General features: G+C 40.7%; 1 protein-coding gene across 2 annotated transcripts; it reads left to right on the top strand.

Annotated features, from left to right (window-relative positions):
• Positions 1-2354: 2354 nt before the first annotated feature.
• Positions 2355-9951, top strand: LOC120834983 (rac GTPase-activating protein 1). Of its 2 annotated transcripts, none has more exons than XM_040203421.2 (17): positions 2355-2777; positions 3146-3252; positions 3768-3970; positions 4131-4285; positions 4494-4563; positions 4691-4744; positions 4963-5040; positions 5241-5355; positions 5468-5604; positions 5698-5862; positions 5948-6043; positions 6176-6374; positions 6529-6634; positions 6870-7002; positions 7117-7225; positions 7415-7523; positions 8622-9951. In XM_040203421.2, exons 2-17 carry the CDS (start codon positions 3168-3170, stop codon positions 8695-8697), a joined length of 1890 nt encoding a protein of 629 aa, XP_040059355.2. In that variant the 5' UTR covers positions 2355-2777; positions 3146-3167; the 3' UTR covers positions 8698-9951. The 2 variants fall into 2 exon arrangements, with proteins under 2 accessions (XP_040059355.2, XP_040059356.2); XM_040203422.2 differs by having other exon boundaries at positions 2523-2777; positions 3149-3252.
• Positions 9952-12515: the final 2564 nt, after the last annotated feature.

The raw sequence follows: 12515 nt of genomic DNA, 5'->3' as shown, positions 1-12515 counted from the left end.
GTTTCACATAATTGTCAACTATAGAAGATTTAATGATTTTAGTGATAACAAGCGAATGTAAAAGTCTGTTTCTTTTGTTTTCTCATTTTAAAAATAGTTTAATCACTACATAAAAGTTGTACATCTTCTTTTCATGAATAGTAATGGATTCTATCAACAGGAGCGTTTTTACCTTTTAGGTTGAATGCTCTTTTCCTTTACTTTAACAACACAATATACTGATCGAACCAGTTTAAATTGAAAAAAATCTTATTTTTATAGTGTTTCTGACATTTTTCAAACTGGATACCAAAAACTGTTTAAACCACTCGTGAATGTATTTGTGATGGAGTGTTTGCTAAGTGTCAGGTTTCACAACCCGGGATGAACTAAATGTATTGTTGTTGAAGCACAGAAGGAAAGAGGGAGCCTTTTCCAGGAAACGCTCTCTGAGTAGGAGATTACACTTGTAATTCAATTGATACGACGTTTGGAGTGCACCTACGCACATTATTCCATCACTGCAGTCACTTGGCGTACGCGGACCTGCAGACTCCCTTTGCACAAACAGATTCATCTGCGTCCATTCAAAGATAATTAAAATAATCTTGTTAGTTGTGTGAAATTCTATTTTGTTAAAGCATTCTGTTGTGCCAGACTTTGATGTGTTGGCACAAGAAACATGCACACTTTCAAAATATGATTAAATGTAACCTAATGTGTAGGAATTAAAAAATACATTTGTGGAGCTTGTAAGGCTGCAATGCAAAACAATTTGCATATTAGAGTGGTTCAAAAAAGAGGCACACTTTACAACACGTTGTAATCTAATACAACTCCATCAGTAGCTGAATAGTGAAATCAAACATCTAACACTATCTCGATAATAAAAGGGTAAATGTATTGGATTGCATCAAGTTTTCCAGGTGTTCATGTTTTTTTTTGTCCCTTTCTCCCACACCCTTAGATATAGATACATTTGTTTCTGTTCAACAATAGATAAGTTATTTTCCCCTTGAGACACCAAAGTCGGCAGAGGCGATATAGGTATCGTTGAGGGGAATGAACTAATGTGCATGAAAATGCTTGTTTTCTTTACTTGTTTCCAGATCCTTAAACTTTGCTTTGCTTTGTGTGCACAGCTATTCAATGGATGTATAGAGGATGTGTTCTGCTAGCACACATCTTCCTAAGTAGATGTATATCTGCCAAGTGTTCCCCATGAGGCTGTTTGTGGATCCATTACCTTTCCAATGGTGCCACTGAGGAGGCCAAAGCCTTGGTCAGCACAAGCTGCAGGTGCTTCCTCTGAAACTTTGGTGCATAAAAGCCTGCTGACACTTTTTCCATTCCTGAGATGCACTTGTGAAATGTGGACCTTGCTGTAGCCTAGAAGTCATGCATCTTTTAGGCAGACATCTATAAATCTGTGAACTCAATATTCAGGGAAAATGTGTGCAGGTATAACAATTTACCTGTCTGACCTGTCTGAAAAGATTCTAAGGCAAAATGGTGACATGCCTTTTACAACATGTTTGATCTAATAAACAATACATTTGCATATGTTATAAACATATATTTAAAAGCAACCGCTCCTTTTCTGCTAGATGAATTATTTCCCTTTATTCCTGGTGGCGTTGCTCTTGATGCCAGAATACAGATTAATGCAGACAGTACTAATAGTCCACTCAGTCTAAGAAAGAGTCGACAAAGATTGATGTATAGAGAGAATTCCGTCATATTAATGATCTGTGACTGGAGGAAATGTACATATAGAAATAAATAATTGACTAAGACAGAGAGTGCATATTGACTGACAGATACTATTATCCCAAATCACCTCTAATGTACGTTCAATATTCAAGACACACACGCACATACGCACAAGTAAACATATGCACGCACGCACACACACGTACACAAATGGACACACACGAATACACAATGTTCTGAGGACAAGTGTGGCCTTCCAATGCATTTCAATACACACAAATCATGTATATTCTTTTTTTTAATGTATTCTAAAGTGTTATGGACACATACATGTAAATTGTTTGCAATTGATTGTGTGTGTGTGTGTTTGTATGTGTGCGTGTGATACCACCATTAAATGTTGCACAAGGCTGCTGCTGCTGCACCCAGATATGCCATCCAAGGCTGATTAATGACTCCGTTGTGAGCATCCCATGTGCCAGTCCTACAATAGGACGCAGTTAGTGACTGTTTCAAAGGATTTTACCATTTGACACATATTTTTCCCCTACTCAATTGAGTACTCACACAGCCATGAAAGAGGAAGCACTAATACTGGACTGAAACAAAAGTCCAAATACTTTCATGTATTTAAAAAAAAAGTTGTTAAAGCTATTGTAGCGGTTCCTTGGTTCTAGTTTAGAAGCAAGTATTTTAAAGACATTGATAGCACAGCTCAGCACAGAAAAACCCTCCAGAGATTCTTAAAACTGAAAAATCTGTAATGTTTTCTATGCAGTCACGTATTATGTATATCGCCGATGTCGACCTCTGAACCCTGTTTTGGGAACCAGAGGACACTTACCTGCAGTTACAGCCGCGATCCTCTGCCGGGGAACAGAGCGCTGCAACTTCCGGCAAACAGCGAACAACGAAGAAGTAAACCGGCGCTGATTTTGAACTTTTAAGAAGAATGTGCAAACTTTACCAAGTAGGTGTGGCTCTGCTGTTACTGGTGTGGGAATGAACTGAACGTTGTATTCGTGAACCTTTGCTTTAAACACTGGACGTTGTAACCACACCATCACAGGAAAAACATTACACAAGTAAGTGTTTCATATTTTGCACAACGGAACGCTGGTCAACGTAGCCGACGTTAAGTCAACACAAACATGCTAATGTTAATGTTAGCATGCCGATAGCTTCATTGTAAGTGGAGTAACGTTAAAGCTATCGTCACATTTACTCCGCTAACGAGCTTGGAAGCTGTTTCGAAGATAACAGTAGCGTCTACTTAGCTCTCATAAAAAGTGACGTTGTTTTTCTTTATTTCTGCAGCTAATGCAGACCTATCTTTACGTTGAAGGTATGATGTTAACGTTAGATAATAATGAAGTGTTAGTATAACTAGCTAACGGGCTAAAACGTAGAGTAACCTTCTCTAGCATTGTTAACAAACCCTCCCATTCCCGAGGAGCTCCATGCTGTAACACACGATGGAGGCGTCCGTGGTGAACCTGTACAACCAGTTCCAGAGCCTGAGAGCCCAGGTGGACGGTCTGAATGAGGGCATTGAACCACGTAAGTTATTTACCAACTTCGCTTCAGTGTTTGTCACAACTCCGAATCTTTGAATGTCTTTCCAACTTCTCCAAACGCGTCTCTAGAAGGCTGTCCGAGCTGCAGTAATTGTGTAACGTGTGTGTAGTTGGTTCATGTTTCTACATTATTGTCGGTAACGGCCACAGGGCGATGAATGCAGGAGTGTAGAGTCTTTAGTACCTTCAGGATAGCAGGACTGGTGCACCACATGAGCAAATGGGGGTGGAATAGCTATTGGAGGGTAGTACAAATTTCCATCTCAATAGCCCAGATAATGCAATACATTTACATTGTCCCTGGCAGGAAAGCACTGTCAGTCATTTGTTCACTCCACTGCAGAGTCCTTTGTACTCGATCTCGAGGTATTTAACCACATCTTTACCACTGCAAAGGCATTTTGGAGCCCCTATACATATAGCCACCTGCCCACCGCAGAAAACAACGTATAGTTTGAAAAGCAGCAGTACAACAATCTCTTCCATCTTCTTTTTCAGAGTTCCTTCAGATGGCTATTCACTTTGAGGAGTGCCGAAAGAAGTGGCTGAGAGCAGGCGAGGAGCTGGTCTCCTGCAGAGAAGTGTTGTCGAAAGCAGAGACGGAGCGGGGAGCCCTGGAGGTCAAGCTGAAGCATGCCCGCAACCAAGTGGATGTGGAGATCCGCCGGCGGCAGAAGGCGGAGGCAGTTCACGAGAAGCTGGTTGGTGCAACACTATTTAGTAGTCTTTTATATCTGTGATTGATTTTATGGCATCTGGGTTGAATAATGTGTAAAAATAAAATGTGGTCTGCTTACTGGATAACGGTCTCTTGTCATAAAAAGTTGGTCACTTAAAACTCATGTCTTATGGTTTCAACAGGAACGTCAGCTACAGCTGATCAGGGAGCTGCTGATATCGGAGAACAACGGTAACAGTGTCCACTTGAGTGAGGAGCAGCGCTCCGCTCTGGCCTTCCTTAGTGCCCACTCACAGGCAGCACAAGCTGCTATGAGCAACGTCAACACCAGTCGAAGGTCAGATCCTCCTTCTCTGGTTCTGTAACAGCTACTGATAAGACAATAATAGCAATTTTGGGTGTTCATCTGACCACAGTATCCCATCCTTTTTTGAACGTTCACATTGAAAAAGGTCCCTTTACGAGTACACTTTATGAAATTAGTGATGGCGCTGCCTGCCATTACCTGTATAAAACGTACTTGCTGACATTACTCTATTTCTCAGGTTAACTACCATTGATGAATCAGCTTCTTTGCTGTCAGACATCAGCTATGACCAAACGGATGACTCTCTGGTATTTTGACTTACGTTCTTAAAAGCATTGCTGTATCTTTTAGGGGAACTACTGATTTAAGATCCAATAGCATACATTTATTCAGGGTCATTAAGTGCTGTGGTTCATGTATCGTATTAACTTGTAGGACTGGGATGCTTCTGCGATGAGGACTGTGAGACTGCGGAAGCGCCAAAAACGAGTGAGTTGTGTTTTTTTAAATCATGTATATAGAACTGGTGTCTCCTTGAGTTCATTAATGTTGAACTAATTATGTGGATTTGTTTCAGGCTAAGTGTAAACACAGTGTGGTTTTGATTAGTATAGTTTTCTACATATTACCAGAACTCTGTTTTGTTATTTGGTGTACAGCCTTAAGCGGGTAATCCATAAAACTGTTTATTTATGTTTATTATGCAGCGTTCCTCCAGAAAACTCTCTGAGGTTCCTCCACTGGCAATGAAAAAACCTCGCTCCACTGGACGAACATCAGAAGGGGTAATGCTGACCCCCTCTTCTAAATGTGCTGTATATAACACAACACTTGACAAGAAGTTGTCTGTAAAACAGTTTTTTTTTATTATCAAAATGACATACAACTTAAAAGGCTTTCAAGTGAAAATAAACCTATTTTTCCAAAGAAAAGCAATTCATATATTTTTTTCAATTATTAATTACACTTTTTATAAATGATTCAGATGAATGAGTCTATAGTGGCAAAAACCACGATCACTGTCCCAGGGAATGGTGGTGTTGTCGAGGCGGTCTCCACCATTGAAACGGTTCCTTACCGAACACGCAGCAGGAAGAACGGTGAGAATTTTGTAGATCTTCTGTATGTTCCCTTTTGACTGATTGCCTGAACATTTTTTTAGTTTCTTCTAATGGATTTGCTGATGTTACCAACATGTGATTGCGCCTACAGTTGCTCCAGCCTGGGGTGATACAACCACTACTGACCAAAGTGATGCTCAAAGCACACCAGTCTCCATTTTACCCATCCAGCTCCAAACCCTCAGAACTAATAGAGGAGGAAAGACACACCAGTTCATCCCCAAAACCGTAAGATGTATATTCATTGATACTCAACAGCTTGATCACCATTGTTGAAGTACCTGCGCTCACCTCTGGCTACGTGTTCCTTCACTAAATAAGGTGATAAAGTCTGAGTTCTGCCTGCCATGTGGAAGAAGAACAAAGTTTGGAAAGATGTACCTTCGCTGCCAGGATTGTAAGGTGGCGACTCATCCAGAATGTCGTGCCAACTGTCCTCTGCCCTGTAATCCGCTAGTCCTTAGCACTCCCGTCCCGAACACCGAGGTAAATACATGACATGTTTAAATTATTTTTTCACTTTTTGTCATTACAATAATGTTTTGGTTAATTTTATGTAATTATTGTGCAGAACACCTTGGCTGACTTTGCTCCACTCAGCTCCCCAAAGATTCCTGCATTCTTACTCTACTGTATTAAGGAGATTGAACACAGAGGCCTACATGAGGTGAGAGAATCTGACCCTCTTACTGCATTACAATGGATATATTCTTTCTAATTAGTTGTCTTATTGTGTGCTGCGGTATCACAAGCAGTCAGACAATGAGAGCTGGTTTTGTTTGTCTTTCCCTGCCCCCAGGTTGGCCTGTACAGAGTCTCTGGCCAAGAGCGCATGGTAAAAGAGCTGAAGGAGAAGCTGATTAGAGGAAAGACTGTGCCTCCACTTCACAAAGTGGATGACATTAACGTTGTCGCCGGTGTCCTCAAAGACTTTCTCAGAAACCTCCCAGAGCCACTGCTCACCTTTCATCTCAACAAAGTGTTCATGGAAGCAGCTGGTGAGTCTTTTAGACGTAGAAAATAGTTGTTAATGCAACATTATGCTGTATAAGAACAAGCATTTACATCAATTGAACGATTGAACTGCTATTAAATTACCTGTGTGTGTGTGTGTGTGTTTTTCTTTTACTTCGCTTTTTTTGTTTGTTGTAGAAATCCAGGATGACGACAACAGTCTGGCCGTTCTTTATCAGACCATCAGTGAGCTGCCCCAACCCAACCGAGACACACTGGCCTGTCTTATGATCCATCTGAAAACGTAATTATGTTATTTATAATTGAAATCATATAGTTTTATCCTGTTATACTGCCATCTGTTCTGCATTATTAAATCGTATTAGTGTAAACAACTACTTGTGCGCTAGAGGGACTTTTATCAAAATGTATAGTGTCATACACAGGCTTGTTGTAACGTCCTACCTCTCTGCAGTACACATCAACTTTCATTTTAGTTAAGAACGCAACCTTTATTTTTGATCCTTTCCTTATTCCAGTGTTTCTGAGTGTGTGGATACCAAGATGGATGTGAACAACCTGGCCAGAGTGTTTGGCCCTACTCTTGTGGGTCATGCTGTTCCCGACCCAGACCCTATGACCATCCTGCATGACACGAGCCGACAACCACGGGTAGAGTGAATGACGATGAATGCGTGTGCTTTTGTTTACTTCAACATCCGTATTTCTTTTTAGTCTTTTTGCTGTGGTTTGATATTAAGTGGTATTTATTTTTGTGTTTTTCAGGTTGTAGAGCGCTTGCTTAGTATTCCAGTAAACTACTGGGGCCAGTTTGCTTATCCAGATAATACGAGCATGGACAATGCTCACCACGCTGATACTCCGGACCACAATGGTAAATCAATGGAAAGGGGATTACAAAGGGTAAAAGTCTGTCAAAAAGGAGAAACTTGAATATAAGACATGAGAAAAAACTGAAGAAAAGGAAATAAACGATCAGGGATTTACCTTTTTTGAGGATTAAAAATCTTGAATTGACCAAATCACCTGTGTTGAATTGTGTTCTTCTTTCATTTAACTGTAGTGAGCATCTTGGGACCAGTGACTACTCCAGAGCACCAGAGGATGGCCAAAACACCCTCTTCCGGCTCACTTACCCAGCGCATGAAGCAGACCCTCTCCAGCTCCACAATGTAAGCTCAAAACGGCTGCAGCTCACAGCGAGTTTCAGAGTGATGCAGTTGTAATTTTCCTTCTTGGCGCCCCTACTGTATATGTGTCAAAGATGTATGTGTGCCCATGGATAAGTGGGTGTTAAATTGAAGAGGGCTCAGGTGCGTTGCTATCTTGAAGCAGCGGAGAGAGATTACGCCGTTGACCAACAAACATCTGGTCTAAAGTCAATGGAGTATTTGGCTGCTATTTAAAAGGGGCCTTTGGCTGGTTCACAGCTCTGCTCTTACACACATAGCTGTGCTTTCCTCCTCACTTGAATACGTTATCAGTGCCTCGGAAGTGGAATCCAATTGGATTGTTTCTGATCCAATCTAAACATTTTCAAATTTTAACTATTTTATTTACCATTGCCGAAAAAAAGACCTATCCAAAAATATTCTTCCTTAGTCCATGTTTTAACTTTTAAGTGTGTGCAGGTAGCGTTTAAACTGAATGGAAGAAACCCTATAGCTTTATTTATCTCCTGCGTACAACAGAAGTTGGTGCTATATATGAAAATTACAAATAGATCAATAAAAGATCAAGGAACGTCAATGAATTGAAGAGACTGCAATGTCCCCTTGAATATAATCTCATAAATGTTGAGCAGGCTGGTGTAGTGACGTAAACGCTCATCTCTGGCGGCTTCACATCAATTCTAAGCTTTGAGCTCCGTATCAACTCGGTGATCAACATTTAATTGATGCAAGCTGAGTTGTTCCCATATAAATATTGGATTCCTGTTTGTACCTTTTTTAAACATTCATCCTCAAAGTGAAATGGTAAATGGACACTTGTATAGCGTGTTTGTATTCTTATGGCCACTGTCATCGCTTTACACCACATGTCAACATACACCCATTCACACTGATGAAGAGGCCACCGGGCAGGCCTACGCCCGCTCTTCACATTCTAATCTGAATTTGTACACCAATTTCGGGGCAATTTTAAGTTCAGTGTCTTACTGAGAACACTTCGAACATGCAAACCTGATCACACCAGTTCTGCCTCTTGCGTTGGCAAAAATAGCTTTTACTGATCTCTAAATGCTGCCATCTGTCTCTTCCGATCCTCAGATTTGGGAGCAAGAGCAAAGCATCAGCTGCCTCTAACCGCCAGGGAAACTTCTTCGCCTCTCCACAGCTGAAGTAATCGTAGAGGATAAAAAAGAAATAGAGTTCACCCATATTGTATTTCTGGGTTACTTGTTGCAATACCTGAAGATATATTCACAAAATGATGTGTGAACCCTCTGTGCATTTAAGCATGTAACAATTTTATTACCACGTTTTTTTATTAGTCTTTCTAACCTGATTTTTGGTTTTGCTTCTTAAAAAGAGATTACTGCACGATTGTTTAAGTTTGTTTTTATGTCTTTGAATACTAATGATTTATTATTGACCAAAACTGGTGACGTCTGTGATTTTAAGAAGTTTAAAGGCTTTGACAAGGCAACTGTTCTAAAACATTTTAGTAATTACATGCTCTACGTTTGTGTAAAACAGGTTTATTGTTCAGAAGCTGTGCTTTCACATGTGTTTGCCCCTATTTGAACCTGTGGTTGTAACCACGGCGACAGAGTTGCTCAAACACACGTGAAATACACTCCTGCATTAGTCAAAGAGCGCTTTGTTATTGGCCAGTGTCTTTGTCTTTTAGCATTGGTTGCCTTGTCGTTGTCCTAAAACTGACATCTTTTGTTTTCATGATCTAACAATGTTTTTTTTTATATTTATGTTGATTGTGTGCTATGATCTATATGAATCGTGACAATTTTATATAGTAAAAATACTGCTGTCTAAACACTGATACTAAATGGGAACAATGTTGCATTTTGCACTGTGTGACAATCAGTCTAAAAAAACGCACGCCCCTAGAGGCTGCTGTTGCACCACTTTTGAAATGCAAGCCATAACCAATGAAGATGATCTACTGCTTATTATGCACACAGCCACTGAGTATTACTGACTCGTTACAATCAACAGATTGACAATACTGTGAGTTATTCTTTTGACCTACGACGGTTCAGCAAAGATTTGTTTCAACCGCAAGCCGGAGGTCTGAGACTCATCTGTGTGGTCATCACAAAATACAATCTGGAGCCTTATTAAAATAGATTTGCATGCTCACTGATTTATTTTTATTTTTATATTTGTGTCCACGTTACCATTGTTGCACAGATACGTCATCAGCAATGGACAAGATGTGACGTTTGCGATGAGATTTCCTCTCTGCTGCATTCAATATCACGTTTTTAGGATGCTGCAGATATTAGTGATGATGGCATTACTTGCACAATATTAGCTACCCAAAGGAGAAATATGTTGACAAAGTGATTACAGTATTTAGGCATTAAAACCAAATGTAACCATGGTTTGCCTGGAAGTAAAGAAATGTCAAACACGGGTTCTTTTGTGTCTTGGTGGGTGTTGTTCATGCATGAGCTGGCCATGTGGGTCCCTGCAGAAATGAGGCCCGAGAGAATGTGATGTGCAGGTCTGTTACCAGCTATTGAACCTTACACCTGGACCCGGATTATTGTTACCTAATTTGTTATGAGCATATTATTAATGTCTACTTCATCCAGCATAACAGCCCCCTTCATCTTCATCTCCCTGATTGAAATCGAATGTTGGCCATTGGTATTGGAGATCTTCAGTAAAAGAGCAAAGCTCTATTCCACAGCTGATGTGGCACTGAATAATAATGCAATTTGGCTCATTGTTCCAATAGTCATTACAGCTATTTCCATAGTCTGGGCTGAGTGGGCAGGTGATGGGGGCCTACATTATTATGAATTAAAGCAGGGACTATTTATACTTTGTATTGTTAATCCATTAACGGTTACTTTGGAGAGTGAACCCATTGACATACATTTTGTATGGCCTCATTCAATACGAAGCTACAACACACACACGAGGCCCGTTGACATCGGAGTCCAGCTGTTTGGGAGAGAAATGAAAATATGCTGTGCAGAGTTCATCCATGTTTGTGTGGCTCTTCCTTTCTCTCTCTCACACACACACACACACACACAGACACAGACAGACACAAAGAGCCATGACCGACTGCAGAGAAGAACCTCGGAAAATGTTTGAATTTCAAATCAACATTAATAGTTCATCAGCCTGAAATAAGGTCTCCCGTGTGTCGATCTGTCGTCTCATGGGGGGGATTGTGTGTTTATTTATTCTGTATGGTGCAGCGTACCCTCGGCGGCTACAGACATCAAACAGCTGGCTGTGTGCAGTGAGTCTCTGTAGCTCCGTATTCCAGCATGCCCCAGTGTGCAGTGATGGAGCTCCACTCTGCTGTGGGACCGACGAGGGCCAAATGAGTAACTAGTCCAATTAAGAGCTCTTAAATAAATTACAATGTAAGCTGGTAAACACACAACAACAGCAGCACCATTTAAATCTTCTATTTACAGAGTGACCTACAGGCGGTGGAGCCAAAGGATATAACCATCTCTTGAAGCTGAATACAATCAATAGGTTATTAAATTCATAAGGTTTAGTTAAGTTATTGACTGATTGGAAACACAGGGCATACACGTTGAGCGTTGTTTGCTCGAGGTCACGGTCGATAATGTCAGTACCTCAGACATGTCGACTCAATAACTGCCTGTCAAATCCAGCCATCTGATCAGGTATCTTATTAATAGCTTTGTTAAAGCAGAGAAACATGTTAACCAGTAGAAAAATAGTTCTGTTATTTCTTCTATTAGACTATTTGTGTATGCACATTTACACATTTTGTCACTTGCTGGGGGGCATTTCTATGTTCCTGCTGTGCTGTTGTAGAATCTGCTTACTATTTTTGGAGGATTCAATGCTGGATTAAGCAAGGCATCATGCAGATTTGCTTTTGAAATCACATCAAAATGGGCAAGGGGGAAGGAGCAGTCTGTCAGGTTTAGAGAATATATGCAAATTCATAGACACAAGGACAGGGACCAATGTACCGCTTCCTTAGCAGGATAAGCATGTGCTCAAAAGTGTCCCCCAGATTGGTTCCTGGAACCGTTTGTAGTGAATAATATGACAGATTGAGTGAGTAAATATGCTTTTCTTTTAATGAATTCAACATACAACTCTAAAATACCAAACGTTCTGCAGTAGGCCTGTGCGAGTCCTGAAAAACAGTCAGTGTCCGATCTAGACCCAGCTAAAGTCAGGGAGGTTTTTAACTGTAAATAATTGTATGGCTTGTTGGCTTTCAGGGCTCCTGCTCTCAGTTTATCTCTTCTCTCTTTTTTCTCCTCTTTCCACCCCTCCTTTGAATCGAACCACCGTCTTAGCTGGCTAGCATGCATGGTCGATACCTTGTTACCACGGAGAAATCAATTATCTCGGCCAAGCAGCAGGGGAAAGCGGCAATAATGAAAGAAGGCTCCTCCTTTCCAGACAATGGCCATGGTCATTAAATATGAATTTATCATTGGCTGAGGAGATTTATAGAGCGGGATGAGGTTCACGCTCTCTTAACAGCGTGCATAGGTTCAAAGGCTGGTTACAAATTAGCAGATAAACTAAAAGTAAACTAAATGGGTAACAAGTCGTTGGGACTGAGTGGTTATTTCAGCCTCTGTTGTGTTGATGCAACTGATAAAGATGGGACAATATACTAATCGGATGCCTTTAGATGAAAAGATTGTCTTCACATTTGACATCAACAGCTGCAACTTTAAATGGAGAAAAAAAAACTGGAAAGAAGGAGAAGGAGCGAACGTGGAGGGAAGGAATGTGTCATGTATAATCTGGGTTTGCTCTTAAGGCAGCAATAAATTCCATTTTAATGGGGCACTACAAGCAGTAGCAAGCACTCAGCAGTCTGTTGTGTTTGATGCCAAATTGTGCAGAATAAACAGATTTGCTGTGCAGCTGGTCTGAAACACACAGCCCCTCTCTCACACTGACTCTTACTCACTTGCTCTGTCTCTCTCCTCATCCCCCACAACACACACACAC

The sequence above is a fragment of the Gasterosteus aculeatus genome, chromosome 17 (genome assembly GCF_964276395.1).
Source record: "Gasterosteus aculeatus chromosome 17, fGasAcu3.hap1.1, whole genome shotgun sequence".
NCBI lineage: Eukaryota > Metazoa > Chordata > Actinopteri > Perciformes > Gasterosteidae > Gasterosteus > Gasterosteus aculeatus.
Note: the sequence above shows the minus strand (reverse complement) of the source record. Positions and strands in the feature narration are given on the sequence as shown.